General features: G+C 41.8%; 1 protein-coding gene across 1 annotated transcript in view; it reads right to left on the bottom strand.

The window, feature by feature from the left end:
• Window positions 1-23,252, bottom strand: part of COLEC12 (collectin subfamily member 12) — a 202,237-nt gene that overhangs the window by 168,959 nt on the left and 10,026 nt on the right. The window contains exon 2 of the mRNA XM_056137914.1: window positions 7,523-7,573. Within this exon, the coding sequence (XP_055993889.1) occupies window positions 7,523-7,573 (51 nt within the window). The remainder of the gene's footprint in view (window positions 1-7,522; window positions 7,574-23,252) is intronic.

The following is a 23,252-nucleotide window of genomic DNA, read 5'->3' as shown; positions in this document are numbered from 1 at the left end:
TGGAGGAGTCTTGGTAGCCATACACTGGGCCAGAGCAGTGATCCACTAGATCCACACACAATGGTAAGTACCTCTGGAGTAGGTCTCTGGGTCTCTAAGCACTTTTTGGGTACCCCCACTCCCAAATTATAATCATAATCAGATGGGAATACTGTGTTAAACAGTTTTCTACTGATAGGCTAGCCTAACCAGTAAGAAGCTCTTGGTGAGAAAAGTGAAACCTGGACAAATATTGTTGGCCAGAGATCATGGTAAAAGTTAAGAAATCTCTTCAGTTCACTTAAAAGAGAGTGATAGCTGGTGCACTCCCTTTGCACGGGTCTCAGGAACCTGCTACCAGTGCTGGATGAGCCATTGTGGGACGCTCCCCCAAAGTGATACTGCCATCTTTTCTCCCCCCATCTACTCCTGCCTATGTCAAAATTATATGCAATCAAAAATACCAACTCCATTAGCATTTCCAACACCACATAAATAAAACCCTCCCCCCTAAGTTAGTATTTCTTAGGGAGTGATGCCACATCCTTGGGGGTACCAGATTGACCTACCTGCTCCAGCAGCTTCTAGTGGAACTAGGGAATCACTTTTCTGTTTAGATATTTAAAGAAGGTAGATTGGCGGGGGAGGGGGGGAGGAAGGGGATTTTTTCCATCAGAGGCAGTCAGTCAAGTAAGTTGGAGAATTTCTGCTCTATGAGATTACAAGATGTAAATGACTTTGAACATTCCACAGACATCCCAGAGGGTTACTAAGCTGGACTCTTATTCCCTGCCTTTAACTTATCTCTCTGGCCAGGGTCAGTCCTTGGCCTGAAGTTGTGCCCTTTCCATTTAGAAATTTTTGTAAGAGGTGCTGCTGAAAGAACAGGCTCATGCTGGGCTTATAGAGCCACTCCCCAGAGGAAATGATGGGAATTCCTAGCATTCTTATCATTCTTATCAGAGACAAAAAATCCCATAACTGCTGATCTGAAGGACTGTCAGGAGCATGTGTGCTTTCCTCCTTTGTTCTTGGAGACAGATGACTTCAAAGTGGCACTGTCTTCAAATCCTGAAGATGGAACAAAGATGGAACAAAGATGGAACAAAGTTTCTGGGAAGAGTCTCAGGACAGGAAAGACAGGTGACCTGGTCCCAAAAGTCTAAGACACCAGACTCAGAGTTTCCAATGAATGGTTTCCCCAAGACAGTTCCTCTTCCTAGAAAACTCTTTGATCCTCACTTCACTGAAAGCAGAAACTCACCTTGTACCCAGAGAAAATCTTTCTTTTGGGTTACTATGCAAAGCATACATAGGATTTCCTGTTTTTCAGAAGACTAAGTAGTCCTCTATACTTTAATTTATTGGGGCTGGGGGGAGCTTCTAAGCAGTTCTCGGGGACGCAACATTTTGACAGGAGATTCTCAATCAATCTGAGAGTTTGGGCGAGAATGCAATGTTGTTAAGATCCTGTAGCACTGCTGGAGGATACCTGGGCCACATCAGCAATAGAGGGACCTCTAGGGCAGCACCCAGCAGTGCTTGGTGGGGGAACCCTGCAGTGGGAGGAATCAAAGCTGGGCAGTGACCTGTAACTGCTATATGATCTCTTGACCTACTCCTCTCTACTTTAGATATTCAACTCCCCCACCAAAAAAGTAAAAAAAAAAAACTTCAAGTTTCATGTTTGTCACCATGAAGATGGGTTTGGGAAGGGATGGAAGGGCGAAGGAATACAGGGCATCCTCAGGAGCTCTATTCAACTGATGAATATTTCTCATACTGCTTCAACATGGCCAGCACAAGTTAAACTGCTTTTTAAAAAATCTTGCTAAACTGAAATTATCTGTCAAGGGGAGAGAGGAAAAAGAAAAAGCCCAACTTGACTGAAACCAGGGGTATCAGAGGGCCTGTCATGCCATGGGTGAATACATCTTAGGAAACAAACTTAGGAAAGAGCATCTCATGCCTCTTTGGGGGCAGTAGCCCTAAATGTCCTTTCAGTTAGTTCTCTTTATGTTAAAAGATCAAGTACCTGCTACCAGGACAGAATAGGAACAAAGCCGCTCTAGAGGACCCATGACATCCAACATCTTGGGCAGTGCCTACAAAGGGTGCTGGGACAATGAGTCACTGTTCTGGGTTTTCGTTTCTTTTTTTTTTTTTTTTTTTCATTTTGGGTCACACCCGGTGATGCTCAGGGATTACCCCTGGCTGTGAACTCAGGAATTACTCCTGGCAGTTCTCAGGGGATATGGGATGCTGGGAATTGAACCTGTGTCAGCAGCATGCAAGGCAAATGCCCTACCTGCTGTATTATTAATAGCTCCAGCCCCTGTTCTGGGTTTTCTCGCCCAGAGTTTAGTGGTGAAGCTGAGAAAGTGATAGGAATACAGAATCCTTGAATCTGCTGGAATCACAAAGTTCCAGAGGCATTCTATAGCCTAAACACTGTTCCCAAGCAATAGGACCAAAAAGCTTGGGAAGGAATCTAATACTAAAATAATGGACAACACTTGAGGGATGCTCATATTGTGCCAAGGATGGATACTAAATAATGGGGCATCACATTTCACTCCACAACAACTCTATGGGCTCTGCTCATACCCACACTTTGTAGTGAGGAAGTAGAGACTTCATAACGCTAAACAATAATGGGCCCAAGATGGCGAGTGGTGTAACTGTGATCTAAACCCACACATGGCTCCAACTCTTACACACTTAATTACTACAATTTAATCACCACTGCCTCCAGGAAAGACGAAAACCTGGCATAAAATGAAGAAGAGGACATTTGGTCTGCTGGCCTCATAGAGTTGTTGGAAAGAAAAATTAAGTCTGTAAGCTCTCAGTAAAGATGAAAGTGACATACAAATGTGGTCTGTATCTGTTTGATCATTTCTATAGGTTAACAAGCAGGATCTGGAACTCACCCGCGTCCCCACACCTCTAGCCTCCTCTGATGGAATCCTGATGCACTGATCCCTTGGAACTGAAGTGACATTGCTTTTTCTTCCATATACTCCATATATCATTTAATGAAAAATGATTTATTTCAACAAAACCGAATGCATTCATGCTAATGATAGGAGCAGTATAGAGTTCAGAAGATATTTCTTTCAACCAATTTTATACAAATTCTAAAATATAGAATGAAATCCCTTAGAATATTATTTGTCATTTTTTCTAACTATAAAGTATTCTAGGACCACAAGCAATGTATTTTGGAAGAAAATAGTAACTGAAGTAGGTGGAAAGACGGTCATTGGAGAAACCTCGTTTTTTAAAGTATAGGCTGCATGGCTAAAAGTGAGAGTAACAACAAATTTTGGCAATACTAAAAGGTTTCTGAACCTAGAATAACCAAAAATTAATTCAAAATCAATTGCATAATGAATCTAAGGTGTTTCAGGCAGCTCTCAACTATGCTGTATTTCTCAGAGGAAAAAGGAACTGTGAGTGGGAAAAGTTTAAGAAACCCTGGTATAAGTCACACTTTATCTAAATAGCATAATAATTAATGTACTGGTATCTTATGTCATAGAGAATAAACACTGCTAAATTCTAATTATAGTTTCATCCTGAGATCAGTAGCTCTACATACTGAGACCAAGAAGCACTGACCCTCCAGGTCTGATTAAAGCTTGAAACTGTTCACTTCATTTTTCAAATATTTTCTTCAAGGAAACTTTTCTTAGAGAGAAAAAAGAGGCAAGCCTGTAAGATTCAATCTCCCTCCTCTCCAGGGACTTATCAAAATCTTTGGAAAGTGGATTATAAGCATGACATACAGAGAAACTAAAACAATGAAACAACAACAAAAATCCTGGTTAACACCAAAATACAATTGTGCATCTCTGGTGGGCATGTGGGAAGCTAGTAGTTAATAATGAATAATGAATCATGGGGCGATGTCCATTGCTGGAGATCAAGCTTTTTGCTCTATATTATATTGTTCCGATAAATTTGAAGTAAACAACCTTGTAAACAGCCTTGACTTCATATAGCAAATATTGCTGAAAATTTTTCATGAATAACTTTTGGAAACAACCCACCAAATAACAGTTTGCTAGGGCACTGTTCCCTTTGCCTTATGGATAATTAAATCCTGGCTCATCTATATTCTAAATTAAAGTTGTAATCACTGGACTTGCATAAATAAGACATACATAAAATCATACAAAAACTAAATTCTATATGTTATCTCTCCAGGTTCAGAGAAAAATCACAAATTTGTACTTCAAATTTGTCATTTAGATTTGTCACACTTGATGTTTGACTATGTAAATTCACCAAATTGCCATGCTTCAAGTTATAGAAGAGTGATAATTCTGCCTTGCATTCTTAAAAATGAAACAACTTATTTTTACCTTTTATTATTGATTGAAGTTCTGTGATTTACAATATTGCTAATGTCCATGCACATAATTCCAACACCACACCCATCATCAGTGTACCCACTCACCTGGCTTTGTGATTGGGATGGACCTTCATATCACTATTCTATTGGTATGCTTTAGTGTCATCAAAGTTTGATGAGACTGACATATCTTGGCAGGTTCCACTGTGTTTCAATAGTCAGAGAAGTATCTGAGTCTCCCAATTTTAAGGAATTGGTTTCAAATTATGAGTAAACAAAAGGCAAAAGCCATGTTCTTTGTTTGAACAACTCCCACCCACCACCTTTACTAATTTTGTCTCCTTTTAATGGTGCAAGTGTAACCATACCGAGGGACGAGTTCTTGCGTTCTGCTTTCTATAACCAGTTTTCACCACTTTGTAGAAACCAAAAACCCACTTACCTTTTATAATTCTAGATCCAAAGAACCGTAAAATGACAAAGCCTAGTAGTGAGGCCAAATCCCTGTCCAGCCTACTCTGGGTCTCCAGAGCTGAGGTACAGAGAATCCCTCTAAGATCAAAAATTGAGAGGTCACCTCAATCTTACTGCTGGGCTCTTCCTTAAATTGCACTAGACTGGGTGTCAGAAGAGCGAGCTTTCTTCCTCAGCCTTTGCTAACTTTATTGGACCAGTACCCAATCTGTCTGGCCTCCCCTTTTCCATCTATAAAATTAAAGGCTGATTTAAGTCACTGCAAATGCTCTTCCATTGCCAAAATTCTACTCTAACCTGTACATGTATCACTTTTCTTAAGTTGAATTCAAAATTCTCAATATCAAAATATCTCTTTGACAGTCTAGTCCGAGATTTCCCATTAATTCCCTCCCTCTATCTGTACCAGTCAGTATCATTCTCTACACGCCTCTGTTTATACTCTCCAGAATTTGTAAGTTATCATGTCTCCTCAGTCATCAGTTTGTGATTTCTACACATAATTTAACCATCATAAATTTTATCTATTTGCCAACTTACTACTTTTTGTGTATTTTTCACCAAATCCCCATTCATCTAACTAGTCATAAAATTCTAAATAAAAATTGTCTTGGCTTCTTTTTTCTTTTCTTTTTTTTATAAAATTGGGGGAGAGGGTTGGACCACATCTGGCTGTCCTCAGGGCTTACTATTTTTCTGTGCTCACGGATCACTCCTGTGGGTTCAGGGGACCATATGGGATGCCAGGGATCAAGTCCAGGCCATGTGCAAGGCAAAATACCCTCCCTGCTATACTATCACTCAAGCCCCTCTCAAAGTCTTTTTTTTAAAGTAAACTTTTCTCTTCATCCTCCATATTTCTACTGATCTCCAAAGTAGAGTGTACTGGTTTTCAATACATATTTTAAATCTACTAATTTCCAACATGTATAGGCATTTCCAGCCAGCATGGCCTACCTGAGTTCGATTCCTCCGCCCCTCTCGGAGAGCCCGGCAAGCTACCGAGAGTATCTCGCCCGCACAGCAGAGCCTGGCAAGCTCCCCGTGACGTATTCGATATGCCAAACACAGTAACAACAAACACAGTAACAACAAAGTCTCCAATGGAGACGTTACTGGGCCCGTTCGAGCAAATCGATGAACAACAGGAGGACCATGACCGTGACCGTTATAGGCATTTCAACATTAATTTTATCTTAATCTTACAAGTTTGATTTTTCTCTTTATTTCTGCATTTCAAAATTGGTTTTGTTCTATATATCCCTTTCTTTTGTATTTTTGGTCTTCATTTCTATCACTTTCAGAGAACACCTCATGGGCAATCAGTACAACTAAGAATTCAGAAACACATAATTATGAAGATGAAAGAACAGAAGTATGGACGTGGGAAGAAAGTGTTAAATATAAGCCACTCTACCCACATCTAAATGGAAGAGCTATGGGTTTGATGCTGTTGCATTCCCATTTCAAAGTCCTATTTTTCCCTGTGAAAGTGATGCAGAAGTGTGTATCCAGAAGGAAAAATGCTAAAGCAACAAGGAAGCCAGAGCAGCTGGGGGTTGTTAACTTTAATCAAAGTCCAGCCAGGATTTTTTTTAAACAACAGGAAATAGACTCATTCTCATTTTCATTTTCTTTCTCTCCCTCTCTCTCTCCCTTCATCTCCTCCTCTCCCTTGAACTGTCTTTGGAAACTTGGAATGTTCCACTGGCAGTTCAAAGCCAAATTGCCAAGTATGAGAAGCACTATCCCAAAAAGAACACCCAGATGCCTCTGTGGAGGAGGCAGGGGTGTACCTGATAGTTCTCTGGGTTGCTTATAACAGGTTGCCATAAACAGGATGATGTAAAACAACAAAGAAATGTCTTCTCTCCCCATTTAAAGGGCCACAAGTCTGAAAATAGCCTCCGTCAGTGGAAATAAAGATGTTGGCAGGATTGCACCCCCTAAACAAGCTCTGAGTTGGAAATCCATTTCTTGGCCGTTTCCATGTTCTAGTGGTCACCAATATTCCTTGGCTTGTGGCCCCTTATTCCATCTTCAGAGTCCATCCCTCTCACCATGGCTTCCATCATCACATCACCATCTCCTCTTGGTAGTCAAACCTCCTTCTCCCACCTTTTTATAAGGGTGTCTGTGACTTTATTTAGAGCCCAACTGGGTAACCTGGTACCATTACCCTGTCTCAAACTCTTTAACTTAATGAGATCTGCAAACCCATTTTGTTTTAAAATGTTAATATTCAGGTTTGGGAAATGAGGACCTGAACATCTCAGGTGGGGGCGGGAGGAAAGAGGGAGAGGAGTATCATTCAGTCTATCATGAAATCCTTGTGTCTCTGGTTCCTAGGGAAAAAGTCCTCCTCTCACTAATCCACCAGTGTAAACACAAGGCCTGAAGTAAAAAGTTTGTTTTAAAATATTCCAGAAATCCCAGGCACTTTTGCTCCCGATTTTCCTTCTCCACCACGTTTACCAATTAAGCTACCCAGTTTTGTATTCAGAAAACCCCCACAACACCTCATCACTTCCCCTATTCCTGGGCACAGTTCTATTCCAGTTCCCTCAACATTGTGAGAAATCATCCACTTGTTATACAGAAACCCAACCTTCTGCAAACATTGGGACTCTGAGCCACATTCATGTCTCAAAGGTCCAACAATGGTCTTGTTGGTAAGTTGAGAAGAAAAAAAGCTTTGTTAGAACTCACCAAACCTCTTATAACCGAAGGATTGCACCTCCTCCTCCTCTGCGAAGTCGTCTACAAGAGAAGAAAGATAAACATTAAGGTTGAAAGGGCCAGAAGAAGAAGAATGGGGTCAGAAAGGAAGCAACTACTCCCCTTCTGCCAGGGACACAGTGCAATTATTTATCATGTTGCTAAAGGACCTCTCATTTCACAGTTCTGCTAGGTATGAATCTAGCAATGTATTGTGCAAATAAAGGAGACTTTTGATGACAAGTAAATATGTCTACGTCTGACTTTTCCAGGGACCTCTGACTAATTACTCTTGAGTTGGTCACATTACTGCATGGACTCCGAGCTTCTTCCTAGCAGTTCAGTTAAAAAATTTTGAAAGGGGTCAGAGAGATAGTACCAGAGTTAAGGAGCTTGCCTTGCATATGGCCAACTCCAGATCAAATCCTCTGCACTACAATAGGCCCCTGAGCACAGAGCCAGGAGCAAGCCCTGCGCACAGAGTCAGGAATGAGTCATGAACACTGTCTTGGGTGTCTGCCCCAACCCCCGCCAAAAAGAGAAATAAAAGAAAAATGATTTTAATTGGCTTTTCTCAGACTTCCCAGCAGTAGAGCTTCAGAAATTAGTGAGAAATGGCCCCTTCCATTCAGAATGTGACAGGTTTTCATAAAAGGAAGGGATATAGCAGGCAGGGAGGTGGGAGGGTGTGAAAAAGTCCCTGTATCAACTTTCAACAATTAGTGCTGATCTCTGAAATGTAATAGAAAATTAAAGTATTATATATTAATAGTATATGAGGGGGAGCCTCGGAACACTAGTTCGTTAGGGAGTGTTACGGAATGGATGAGAGAACATGTTTGATTCAGGTAAAGAGAAATCCTTATCGGTTGCTTCTGCTTTAAAAACCATTTATTTAATCATTCAGCAAATATCTGCTTCTGCCCAGTGGGGCTGACTCGTTATGAATAACAGTAACCATGGTGCCCAGGACCAGCTTCCCTGCCAGTTCCCTCCCACCCCCCAGGGCCACGTCTGCAAAAGAATCACATACAAACACTGAAAACTAAAGATGATCAATAACAATTTCCTACTGGAAACAAAGGAGAATTTATATTGCACCTCTGACAGCATATAATAGCCTAAAATTTCCCCCTTAGAACTTTTATTCCCCTCCCCCACACTTTTTTTTTTTACAGCGGCCTATCATTAGCTTATTTGTTTGTTTTCTTTCCCTGTGATCTTTTTTTCCCCATTAAGCATTTAGTCTGAACTACTCCTCTTTCCTTCCTGAAATTTCCCTGGAAACATCAGATGTCTCATATTTTCGTTATTAAAATAATTTAGCTCTGGGGCGGGAGCAGATAGTACAGCAGATAGGGTGCTTACCTTGCACATGGTTGACCCGGGATCGATCCCCGGAATCCCATATGCGTCTCCCCCCACCCCGACCCAGCACCACTACGAGTAATTCCTGAATACAGAGTCCGGAGTAACCCGAGTATTGCTGGGTATGACCGAAAAAGACAAAAATATTTTAAAAAATAAATAAATAAAAATAAAGCAATTGAGCTCTGCCTCCATATTAATATGCTCAAGTCCCTATTAGGGTTTAGGAAAACAAAGGCTTCACCAGAGACCCCTAACAGAACTCATGGAGGATCTCCTACTTATTGTCTTAACCCCTTATCCCAAAAGAATTTTTAATTTGGCTTGGGGGGTGTAGGGGGGGGAAGGTATGCCCTCCAAAGCAGTTTTCAGGGGGGCCAGAGGGCTACCCCCAACAATTTTTGACCCAGTTATTCAGGTCAGAAGGTACAATGTTTGAGCCCAGTAATGTAGAACTGCTTGGGCCCAGCAGTATTGGGAGTTACCAGGACATAGCCAGGGGTGCTCAGGACCATGCAGTGCACGGAACTAAGATCAGGGCCTCCTGCACACCAGACATAGAGCCCCAGCCCTTTGATCTCTGTGTGTGTATGTCTCTCTCTCTCTCCCCCCCCCAATAAATCTTAATATCTTAATGATTTTTTTGGAGGGAAGAATCTGGAAAACACTGCAAATTATTCCGTTCCAAAATTATATCCCATTTTTGGAAATTCATGTTTTCTGAACTATTATAGGCTTTGAGAAATGCTGAGAGAAGGAAGAAAAACAAAAACCTGTTTAACTTGTCTTTTTTACTTGTTGTTTTTGTTTTACTCAGTGTTTTTAAACGTTGACTTTAGAATCATGTTTTTATAGTCTCGAAAGCTAAGTAGAGTTAGGGCAGGTGATACCAAATATACAGTTCTTTAAGTACTGGAGTTCCCCTGGGTCCAATGCCAAATTTCACCAGCTATCCGGTTAACAGTCAGCTCAGAGTATGGGTAGAGAGGGCATGATCAGGTTTATGTTGATACAGATGAGGAGTTTTAAATGCTGGGCCAAGAACTGGTGCCAGTTCATAGGCATTAAAGAAAAGAAAAGAAAAGAAAAGAAAAACCTCTGAAATCCACTAGTCCTTCTCATTCAGTTTATGGGTTTCAACCCGCTGGTTTTTAGGCATAAATAAAAAGATTGAAAACCCACTGGCATAGGTCACTACTTCTTTTGTGTGTGTATGTGTGTGTGGCAAGGAAAGCCTCTTTAACAAGTGGAAAGGCATTCCCAGCTGTATAGGTTGGTTTACTCCTAGTTCTTCACTCAGGTCATTCCTGGCAAGCTCAGGGGACCATATAGGGTGCCAGGATCAAACACGGATGACCTGCATGAAAGACAAGTGCCCTGAGCACTGTCCCAACTAGGCTTGTGACCCATATGGGGGATCACACAACTGAATGGGAGGGGGACACAAAAATTGGCAACAGCAAAATGTTTCTTAACAAAAAAAAATTCTGACAACCAAAAATTAATTCAAAGTCAACAGCATAATAAATCTGAGCTGTTTCTGGCAATGCTCACCACTGGTGCTTTTCTGGGGCAAAAAGGGAATGTGAACAGGAAACGTTTAAGCAGCCCTGATTCAGGCAAGCCCTGTGAGGAGAGAGGCGAGACAGAGAGTGGCTGAGAGGCAAGATGTGCCTAACGCTAAACATTTGAGAGAGCAAGGCTATGTTGAGACACAAAGATTTAAATACAGGTTTGAGGAACACAAACTGCCTAGACGGTGTGTGCCATGCTATATTCACTCCTCGAAACCTTCTCCATACCATGGAAATATCACCCTTGATTAGGGTACCAGGGCTAGCAAAGACGAAACACTCAAACACCAGGGCATCGTCACTGGAAAATATTCAATCTCCTTAGCAAGTTATCACTTTTTAAAACTCTGATACCAGTAAAGCTACACAACTTCACGAGCAAGGACTTGGTTAAGATCTAAGGTCTTTAAGTTCTGGGGTGATCATACTTGATCTTCACTTCTGAGAGGACTCTGTATTCAAGGAAGCAGTAACCTTAACTTACTACATAACACGATGTGTTTAATTTAAGATTCAAATCTACAGGCTTGTACTTTCTTGGCTTCCACAGCCCTACTTTCTCATTCTCCCTTCTAATACATGAGTTTTATATTCACTTGCACATTTCAAAATATGATTTTGATTTTACTTTCCTTGATAACTGGCACAGTGCCACATAGGCCAGAGATTTTGTGATAGAGAAGATTGAACAGAATTTTTTTGCTGATTTATTCTTTGAGTTATTTCAGAGTACCATGAGTTCAAGGGAAGTTTAGTTTACTTGGCTTAGAGAGTCAAAAGTCATACATATTAAAACTTTCCAGTTAGGGTCGAGAGATAGTACAGAAGATAAGGCATTGCTTTGCACATGGCCATCTTTAGTTTGAGCGCTGGTACCACATGAGTTTCCCCAAGCATCACCAGGGGTGATCCCTGAGCACCACTGGGTAGGGTCAGAAAACAACAACAACAAAATTTCAATCTGTGGTCCAAATTGTTGCTATCACCCCAGAGTTCACTGTGTATTGATGTGAAAACACTTAGCTCTGTCTTCTTATATGCCTGCTCTCCTTTCACTCTACCAGATGGAAACCATTTGAAAATCTGTTATATTGAACCCTCAACAACAGTACTCTTATGGGACATTATAGGCATTCAAAGACAGATTCAATGCGATCCCTATAGCAATGCCCATGACATTCTTCAAAGAAATGGAGCAAATACTCCTGAAACTCATATGGAACAATAAGCACCCATAAATAGCTAAAGCAATTCTTGGGGGAAAAAAATGGGAGCAATCAACCTCCCTAACTTCAAACTCTACTACAAAGCAGTAATAATTAAAACAGCATGGTACTGGAACAAAGGCAGAGCTGCAAACCAATGGAACAGGGTTGAATATACTGACATCTCCCCCCAAACATATGAGCATCTAATCTTTGATAAGGGAGCAATAAATGTGAAGTGGAGCAAGGAAAACCTCTTTAACAGATTGTGCTGGCAAAACTGGCTGGCCACATGCAAAAAATGGGCTCAGATATCTGCCTAACACCATGTACAAAAGTAAGATCAAAATGGATTAAAGACCTCAACATCAGACCAGAATCCATAAGGTACATTGAAGACAAGGTTGGCAAAACCCTCCACGACACTGAAGCTAATGGTATCTTCAAAGATGATACGCCACTGGCCAAGCAAATGAAAACAGAGATAGACAAATGAGACTATCTTAAACTAAGAAGCTTCTGCACCTCAAAAGAAACAGTGACCAAAACACAAAGACAGTCTACAGAATGGAAAAGGATATTCGCCCAATACCCATCCGACAAGAGGTTGATATCAAGGATATGCAAAGCACTGGTTGAACTCCATAAGAAGAAGACATCCAACTCCATCAAAAAATGGGGCAACAAAATGAACAGAAATGTTCTCAAAGAAGAAATCCAAATGGCAAAAAGGCACATAAGAAAATGCTCTACATCTCTAATCATCAGAGAGATGCTGATCAAAACAAAAATGAGATATCATCTCATACCACAGAGACTGGCTCACATCCAAAAGAACAAAAGCAACTAGTGTTGGTGCAGATGTGGCAAGAAAGGGGCCCTCCTTCACTGCTGGTGGGAATGCCGACTGGTTCAATCCTTTTGGAAAACAGTATGGACAATTCTCAAAAGATTAGAAATTGAGCTCCCATTTGACCCAGCAATACCACTCCTGGGAATATATCTCGGAGAGGCAAAAAAGTACAGTAGAAATAACATCTGCACTTCTATGTTCATCGCTGCACTGTTCACAATAGCCAAAATTTGGGGGAAAAAAACCCAGTGCCCGAGAATAGATGACTGGTTAAACAAACTTTGGTACATCTACACAGTGGAATAGTATGCAGCTGTTAGAAAAGATGAAGTCATGAAATTTACATACAAGTGGTTCTACATGGAAAGTATCATGCTAAGTCTAATGAGCCAGAAAGAGAGAGAGAGATATAGAAAGACTGCACTCATCTGGGGAATATGAAGTAACAGAACGGGAGTTGAACACCCAAGAATAGTTGAGATAAGTACCAGGAAGTCTGCTCCAGGGCTTGGAAGCTAGCAGCATGTGCTGGGGGAAATGGCAGCTCAGATAGAGAAGGGAACACAAAGTAAAGGATGTTTGGAGGACTTGGTAATGAGATATGTGATGAAAGACTATAGACAGAACAGACAGAACACAATGGCCACTCAATACCTCTATTGAAAATTACAAGACCCTGAAGGAAAGAGTAAGCAAAAGGGAATGCCCTGCCACAGAGGCGGGGGGGGGGGGGGGGGAGACTGGGGGGGGTCTACTAGGATCATTGGTGGTAGAGAATGGACACTGGTGGAGGGATGGGTACTCGATCATTGTATAACTGAAACCCAAATACGAAAATTTGTAAGTCTACAACTGTACCTCATTAGTGTTTCACTAATTAAAAAAAAAACAACCTAACTCTAAATAAATTACACCAGTCAAAATAAATAAAGACTGAACTAAGCCGAGTCTATCTCTAGTTCATGAACACATCTGCCACTAGTTCATAAATTCCTGAAAAAGAGAAATTAAATCTTTCTCTCCTTTTTTGGTTACACTTGGCAACGCTCACGGCTTCTGCTCTGAGCTCATGAACACCCCTGGCAGGCTTGGGGAAATACATGGGGAGCCAGGGATCAAAGCAGGGTCAGCTGTGTGCAAGGCAAATGCCCTACCTGCTGTACTATCATCCCAGCCTCCAAATCTTCCCATTTTTGAATGTCCACCATATTCTGGGGAGATTACTAAGAGTCAACACATACTCAGTGTCAAGTACTTCCCATTCATTGAGTTTTTTGTCTCACAGATGAAAAAAACCGAGGCTCAGAGAAGTTATATAATTTGACCCACAATCTCATACTTTGTGAGTAGCTAGGTCATGAGCACAGATACCAACCAGTGGAGACTTCTGGTTACATCAGGTGATGATCATGGACCCACAAACCCAAGAAATTGTAGCCTATAACAGCAAGTTAAGAAGCAATGGTTTGGGGATATGGTGCCGCCAGCAGGTCAATCTGTACTTGTGAGGTGAGTGCATCAGCAGCCTCATGGCACCATTAGACTTTCAGATACCCCAAAATTGCTGCTGTGCCTTTGGCCAGACCCCAAAAACTTGGGGCAAAGTTTACCAAGAAAGTAAATGGCCATAAGTTAGGTATGTGGGAGACATACCCACAAACCACCTCTGGCTCAGCTATATAATTGGAGGCATGGCCTCTCTGGTTCCTGATCGAACTGCTTAACGGCCATGATCCCAGAGACTCAGAAACGAATCTCTGAACCCAAAGGCTTTTGGCAGAAATGCATCCTGTTCCTGCAGTAGGTTACTGGTGCTGGGCCAATCCAGGTGGGAATAGGTTTTGTGCCTTGGCCTATTCCTCCTGGTGGCCCAGTGACCGCCATCCTCCAGAGGCTACTGGACAGTCAGGTTTGGGCCTGCAGTGACGAGACATTCAGGGCCTCACCATATGGGGGTGGAACCGGCCCTTTCCTCCCCATCCCAACAGGACCCCAAAAGGACTTAATCCAGAGCCTGGCAACTTGTGGCTTTTAGCAGAAATGCATCTGGACCGCATACAAGGTGGCCACCACCTCAGAGCTTATTGGAAAGCCAGGTATGAGCCGGCGGTGACGGGGCAACTGCAGTCTCATGGGAAGGGGGACGGTACAGTCTCATCCTTCACACCCTACCGAGGTCACGAGTTGCCCCCCATGAGCGGCTCTACAGCACAGCCATAACACTAGACACACAGAAACCAATCTCGTAATGATCTGGCTCTTTGCAGAAATTCAAAGAGAGCACCAAATAAAGGGTGTTGTGAGGATCCTCCCAGGGTGGGAGAAGCATGCTGAAAGTAGTCTACAGACCAAACATGACTGCCACTCAATGCCTCTCCTGCAAAACACCAAAAGAAGAGAGAGAGAACAAGGGGGAATGCCCTGCCACAGAGGCAGGGTGGACGGGGGTGATGGGGGGTGGGAGGGATGCTGGGACCCATGGTGGTAGAGGATGAGCACTGGTGGAGGGATGGGTACTTGATCATTGTATAACTGAAACCCAAGCACGAAAATTTGTAAGTCTATAACTGTACCTCATGGTGTTTCACTAATAAAAAAATAAATATAAAAATAAATAAATAAATAAAATAATAAAATAAAAGTTGTATTAATGACTTGAGCGGGCCCAGTAACGTCTCCATTGGAGACTTTGTTGTTACTGTGTCTGGCATATCGAATTAATGACAGGTGAGAGAGACATGGTTATTACCATAATGAAATCCAATTATAAAATAAAACTTAATGCAATATAAAAAATTACGGCTGCGTGACATTATATGATTCTCATAACCAGTTATAGAAAACAAAGTATTTCACAATACCTTTTCAGCAATTCTGATTGTTGGGGGGGAAATTCTAAACAATAATGGTGCATCTTTTGTCGAAATAATAAATGTAATCAATGTAGAGAAGAGTTAAGTAGAAATCATCTGCCTCACAGGCATTGGTAGGGGTGGGAGTGGGGTATATTGGGGTTCTTAGTGGTGAAAAATGAGTACTGGTGAAGGGAAAAGTGTTTGATCATTGTATGGCCGAGACCTGAAACTGAAAGCTTAGTAACTTTTCCCACAGTGATTCAACAAATAAATATAAGTAGAAAAAAATAAAATTATGAAAAAAAAGATGGAGTTCATGCCCAATTCAATCAGCTAATCAGTGGCTGAATAAATAGCAGTACTCCTACATAAAAAAAAAGAAGCAATGGTTTACCATAAAGAACCCTGAAAAGGTTCAGGAATTTGCAACACAGGTCACTCTAGAAAGAAAAACAAAGGTGAGGCTGAAGGAAGATTCTTTGAGTTCAAGAAGCAGCTGCAAGGGCTAGGGAGGTAGTTAAAAGGTTGGAGCACAGGCTTTGATGCAGAATCTCTGGGTTTGTCTCTCAGCAGAGCACGAAGCCCCAAGGATCTCTGGGAGTAACCATCTCAAGCACCAATGTGGCACTAGGCCCCAAACACTGTTGGGTATGCCTCCTCCACATCAATAAAAGTTGTTGTCAAAAAGGTAGGTAAGTATTGAGGATACGGAATAATTAGAATCCTCATATACTACTTGTAGGAAAAGATAATGATGCTGTCACTTTGAAAAAGAGCTTGCAAGCTCCTCAAAAGGTTAGACATAGGGGCTGGAGTGGTAGCACAGCGGGTAGGGTGTTTGCCTTGCACGCAGCCAACTCGGGTTCGATTCCCAGCATCCCATATGGCCCCCTGAGCACTGCCAGTAGTAATACCTGAGTGCATGGACCAGGAGTAACCCCTGTGCATCTCCAGGTGTGACCCAAGAAGCAAAAAAAAAAAAGGTTAGACATAAAGTTATCAATATGATCCAGCAATTTCCCTCCTAGAAAAATACCCGTAAGGTGTATATGCATATAGAAGCCCATATAAAAGGATCAACTGTGGCAACATTATTCATGATAGTACAAATATGAAAAATTGTGTTCTATTAATACCATGGAATTTTATTCAGCAAGAAAAAGAAATTAAGAATTGGTACATGCTACAATTTGGATGAATCCTGAAGACTACTACATGAACAAACTCAAGTCACAAAATTTCATATAATACATGATTCCAATAATCTAAAATGTCTCCAATAGACAAACTAATTAAAAAAGGTAAAGGTAAAGGCCCTCCCGTTGATCGTCGATTTGCTCGAGCGGGCCCAGTAACGTCTCCATTGGAGACTTTGTTGTTACTGTGTCTGGCATATCGAATACTCTCGGTAGCTTGCCGGGCTCTCCGAGAGGGGCGGAGGAATCGAACTCGGGTCGGCCATGTTGGCCGCTTGTAAGGCGAACGCCCTACCGCTGTGCTATCGCTCCAGCCGGGTGCTAATTGAACTAATTGAAAAAATTAAAATTATTAGTGCTGGGAGGCATTAGGGGAAAACAGAAAGTGACAATTATTGGGTGTGATGGTTTCTTTTGAGGGGAGATGGAGGAAAATGTTCTAAAACTGATTGCAATGACAGCTGAAAAACCTGACGTTCCTCTCCCCTCCCCCTGACCAAAAAAAAAAAAAAAAGATTTGCACATGGTAAATAGGTGATTTGGTGGCATGTGGAAAACAGAAGAGGCTGGACCTGTGGGGCCCTGCATAATGGGAGGACCACCCCTCCCTGACCACAGCAGCAGGTGGAGTGTTTATTACTCAAACAAGTTCAAACAAAGGCCTGTTTTCTAGCAGGTCCCAGAAACCACTAAAAGCAGAAGAACCCATCTCAGGAAGAGGTGAGAGTTTATGTACTGAGTGCTCAGACACTCTTTTTCCCCTCTCAGTCACTATCCCCTTTAGGCTAACAATCAGAAGTTTCTTCCTCGGAAATGTAAGTAGTCAAGAAAAGAAATCCATTATGCTGGGAGGCCTCCAAAGGAACTGACCAGCATGATGCACTGAGTGAAGCCACAGTCCACACATCCTACCCAGACTGGAGGTTTGAACGAAACTGTCTAACAGTCTCTTACACCTGATGGAGACTGCAAGCATCTTCAGCCATCTGACACAGCCTCTAACACTAAGTAACAAAGATGAAAGGGAAAAAATCAGAAAATGCAACGTGAAGGAAATACACCTTCTTTGAATAAAAAGATCTCCAAAAGAAAATTCTAGTATTTAATAAGAACAACCTACTAGAAAAATGAAACCATCTGGGAGGGGAAGGTGGGAAAAAATCTTAGAAATTAAAAAATATAATTACAGAAATAATAGCTTCACAGAAGAGTTGGAAGATAAAATTGAATTAATCAGGAAATCTGGTGAGGGGGGAAGCAAAAGAGAATGAACTCAGATGGTCCAATATTTAAATAAACACTTTCCCCCCAGGTGTTTCAGGGGAAAGAGCAGGAGAGGACCCTTAGAGAAATGACTGAAGGACATTAAGCATGTTCTAATACTAAAGGACAAGAGATTCTTCCAGGAAAAAGCACATCACTTGCCAGCTCAAAGAAAATAATTTACTTCAAGTCACATCATCAAAAATTTTTACAGACAAAGAAAAATAATATATTTTTAAGAAAGAAGAAAATGGTGTTAGACTTCTCAAAAGTGAATAATGTAAAACTGGTAGAAATTAAATCAAGACTTCAGAATTCTAAAGCTAAATTATTTCCACTAGAAAAACCTCAATTAAATGGGTGCGTAATATACAGCCCTTTTCAGGAATGTAGATACCCCAAATATAGACCTACCACTCATATACACATTCTCAGAAAGCTACTGAAAGAAGCGTTTCACTAAAATATTGAACAAACTCAGAAATATGTGTGTACCTACATATGTACATACATAAGCACACACCCACTCCCTAACCTTAGCCTAATCCTTAACCTAACCCTGAGTAAGTCATAAATCTCCAGCAAAAATACCTTGAAGAAGAAAAACAGTAGACAGTACCTACCAACTTGTGTATATCAGAGAGCTTCAGGAAATGAAAGAATTGGGAGGGACATATACAAGCTAAAACACACATTCATTGTTTGAGTATAGCACTATTAAGTTATGCAAGAAAAAATGTCACAAGTGAATTGAATTTACGTTATGGCAATGATAGCAACACGAGTACTGAGCTAATCCAGAGTAGTATGACAATACTGAGATAATGGACAGCCACCAGAGGTATCTATGAAGACTGTTAAGTAGGGATCACTATCACAATCACTGTCCTCCCGTTGTTCATCGATTTGCTCAAGCGGGCCCAGTGACATTGTGAAACTTGTTACTGGTATATCAAATACATCACAGGTAGCTTGCCAGGCTTTGCCGTGCGGGTGTGATACTCTCGGTAGCTTGCCGGGCTCTCAGAGAGGGGCGGAGGAATCAAACTCGGGTTGGCCGTGTCGGCCGCATGCAAGGCAAATGCCCTACCCGCTGTGGTATGCTAGATAAAAATCCTCATTTGCTATGGAGCTAATATATGACTCCTAAAAAATAAATTATAAGAAGAGCACCATAAGCCTGTCATTGAGAGGTGGAGGTGGGGGGAGTTGTGGTATTGGAAAACCAATTCTTTCCACTCTTCCACATACAAGTTCATTTCCTCTTTTTTTGGGGGGGGGGGCGGGTAAAGAGGGGAGACCACACTCAGTCATGCTCAGGGCTTATTCCTGGCTCTGTGCTCAGGGTACTCAGCAGTACTGAGGGAAACATATGTGGTGCTAGGTCAGCCAGAGATGGCTGCTTACAGGGCAAGTACATTAGTCCCTGTACAATCTCTGGCTCAAGTTCACTTATTTCTTCCTGAATCTTCCTTGTGAATCTAAGAGGGTGCTAGTATTTTCTGTGGATAATGTCCTATGGCAGAGAGGAGAGTGGATGAACTTCAGAGCCTAAGCCCCTTCTGTTTTCATCCTCTTGGCAATCAGCTGTTATGTGACAAGTCCAACCACTCTAGTGGACTGGAAGTCACCAGAGGAGGGAGGATCTCTGAAGGATGAGAGTCCATGAAGGCAAGGAGACAGATATAGCAGCCCTCAGTCATTCCAGCCATCTAGCCCATGCTCCAGATGTGGGAGGGAAGTCGCCCTGCCTGGCCAACTCTTCAGAGCCAGTTAGACATCCCTTCACAGCCCAGCCAGAATCACATTAATGTATGCACAGCTGATATTTGAAACGGAAAAGTTCATTAGACAACAGTAAAAAACTGAAACATCCTATAATTCATATGGAACAATAAACCCCCACGAATACCTAAAGCAATCCTTGGGAAAATGAAGATGGGTGGCATCACCTTTCCCGACTTCAAACTGTACTACAAAGCAGTAGTAATTAAAACAGCATGGTATTTAAAATAGAAACAGACCCGCAGACCAATGGAGAAGAGTTGAATATTCTGACAGACTCTCATATATATATATATATATATATATATATATATATATAATCACTTAATCCTTGATAAAGGAGCAAGAAATGTAAAGTGAAGCAAGGAAAGCCTTTTCAACAAGTGATGCTGGCACAGCTACCTGCAATAAAGTGAACTCAGACCTCTCTGTCTAATGCTAGGCACAAAAGTCAGATCAAAATGGATTAAAAACTTCCATATCAGACCTGAATCCATAAGATACATGAAGGAAAATGGAAAATGTAGGCATAACCCTCCATGACATTGAAGCTAAAGGCATCTTTAAGGATGAAACCCTCTGACCAAACAAGTAGAAATAAATGTAAATAGGACTACATTAAACTAAGAAGCTTCTGCACCTCAAAAGAAATAGTGACCAATATACAGAGAAGCCCACTGAATGGGAAAAATTATTTATCCAATACCCATCAGATAAGGGGTTAATATCCAGGATAGAGGATCTAGACAAGGAGAAAAGTCTCCAATCCTATCAAAAATGGGGAGAAGAAATAACAGAAACTTCCTCAAAAAATAAATACAAATGGACAAAAGGCACATGCAATAATACTCTTTATCACTAATCATCAGAAAGATGCAAATCAAAACAACAATTATATATCATCTTACACCACAGAGACTGGCCCACATCAAAAAGAACAACAAGTGCTTGTATAGATGTAGGGAAAAAGGAATTCTCTTTCATTGCTGGTGGGAATGCTGACTGATCTAGCCATTCTGGAAAACAATATATGCATTCCTAAAAAAAAGTAGAAATTGAGCTTCCATATGACCTAGTAATACCACTTCTGGGAATATATCCCAGGAGCATAGAAAAGCACAGTAGAAATTACATCTGAACCTGTATATTCATTACAGCACTGTTCACATTAGCCAGAAGCTAGAAACAACCCTAGTGCATGAGAATAGATAACTGGTTAAAGAAACTATGATACACCTATACAATAGAATACTATGCAGCTATTAGAAAAGATAAAGTCATAAAATTTGCTTATAAGTGAATGGACATGGAGAGTATCATGCTAAGTGAAATGAGTCAGAAGGAAAGGAAAAGACAGAATGACTGCACTCATTTGTGGAATATAAAATAGCATAATATGGGACTAACACCCAAGGATAGAAGATACAGGGGCCAAAAAGACTACTCCATGGTTGGAAGCCTGCCTCATGAGCTGGGGGAGAAGGCAGCTGGGATAAAGGATCACTAAGTACATGATGGTTGGAGGGATAACTCAGGATGGGAAATGTGTGCTGAAAGTAGATAAAGCACCAAACAGTATCTGTACAGAAAATCAAAATAGCCAAAAATAGGGAGAGAATAAGAAGCAAGATGTTTGCCATAGAGGCAGGGGATGAGGTAGGGTGGGAGTGGCGGGAGGGATACTGGGGACACTGGTGGCAGAAAATGTACACTGGTGGAAGGATCCTTTTATGACTAAAACTCAATCATGAAAGCTTTTAAACTGTATCCCATGGTGATTCAATTAAAAAAAAGAAAGAAAGAAAACTGAAAGACAACTAGATGCCAAAAGGAAAATGCTTTTAAAATAAGTTAAAGGGCTGGAGCGATAGTACAGCAAGTAGGGCATTTGCCTTGCACACTGCTGACCTGGGTTCAATTCCCAGCATCCCATATGGTCCCCCGAGCACCACCAGGAATAATTCCTGAGTGCATGAGCCAGGAGTAACCCCCGAGCATCGCTGAGTGTGACTCAAAAAGAAAAATAAATAAATAAATAAATAAAGTTAAGAAGTTTTTGGCAAACTGAAAATGGTGAGATGATGGCAGGGCATGGAGAAAAGGGCTGTTTTTCATAATCAATTTCTGAAAGGTCTTGACTCTTTCAAATATGTGCATTTGTAATTTGACACCAATCAAAAATGAAGTAAAATGGTCCAGAGAGATAATAAAGGGTAAGGCACTTGCCTTATGTGCAGTCTACTAGAGTTTCTACCCTGAGCACTGCCAGAATGATCCCCAAGCACAGAGGCAGGAGTAAGCTCTGAGTGACACTGGATGTGCCTCCTTCACCCAAAACAGGGCGGGGAAGCAAAGTAAAACAAAACAAGGGAATTTACTACCAAAATCAGAGAGAGAGAAGACAACACAGACGCAGCTAACACTGAGAATCAGCAAAGGTTCTGTGCTCTAAAGGGCCCATGTGGGGGTATGGTGCTGCCAGCAGGTCAATCTGTACCTGTGAGGAAAGTGCATCAGCAGCCTGATGGTACCATCAGACTTTCAGATACCCCAAAATTGCTGCTGTGCCTTTGGCCAGACCCCAAAAACTTGGGGCAAAGTTTACCAAGAAAGTAAACGGCCAATAGTTAGGTATGTGGGAGACACACCTACAAACCACCTCCAGCTCAGCTATATAATCGGAGGCATGGCCTCTCTGGTTCCTGATCAAACTGCTTAATGGCCATGATCCCAGAGACTCAGAAACGGAACCAAAAGGCTTTTGGCAGAAATGAGTCCTTTTCCTGCAGTAGGTTACTGACGCTGGGCCAATCCAGGTGGGAACAGGTTTTGTGCCTTGGCCTGTTCCCCCTGGCAGCCCAGTGACTGCAATCCTCCAGAGGCTACTGGACAGTCAGGTTTGGGCCTGCAGTGACGAGATACTCAGGGCCTCACCATATGGAGGTGGAACCGGCCCTTTCCTCCCCATCCCAACAAGACCCCAAGTCGCCACCTACAAACAGCCTCTCTGGCTCCTGATCAAGCAGATTAATGGCCATGATCCCAGAGACTCAGAAACAAATCTCGAAACCCAGCGGCTTTTGGCAGAAATGCATCTGGACTGCATACAAGGTGGCCGCCACCTCAGAGCTTATAAGAAAGCCAGGTATGAACTGGTGGTGATGGGGCAACTGCAGTCTCATGGGAAGGGGGGCAGTACCGGCTCATCCTTCACACCCTACCGAGGTCACGAGTTGCCCCCCTCAAGTGGCTCTCCAGCACAGCCATAACACCAGACGCACATAAATCAATCTCGTAATGATCTGGCTCTTTGCAGAAATCCAAAATCATTATATGATATTATATGATTCTTATACCAGCTATAGAAAACAAAGTATTTCACAATGCCTTTTCAGCAATTCTGATTGTTGGGGGGTGGGGGGAATTCTAAACAATAATGGTGCATTTTTGTCGAAATAATGAATGTAATCAATGTAGAGAAGAGTTAAGTAGAAATCATCTGCCTCACATTGGGAGGCATTGGGAGGAGTGAGAGGGGGGTATATTGGGGTTCTTGGTGGTGAACAATGAGTACTGGTGAAGGGAAAGGTGTTTGATCATTGTATGACCGAGACTTAAACCT

Source organism: Sorex fumeus, unplaced genomic scaffold (assembly GCF_029834395.1).
Source record: "Sorex fumeus unplaced genomic scaffold, SorFum_2.1 ptg000128l, whole genome shotgun sequence".
Taxonomy (NCBI): Eukaryota; Metazoa; Chordata; class Mammalia; order Eulipotyphla; family Soricidae; genus Sorex; species Sorex fumeus.
Note: the sequence above shows the minus strand (reverse complement) of the source record. Positions and strands in the feature narration are given on the sequence as shown.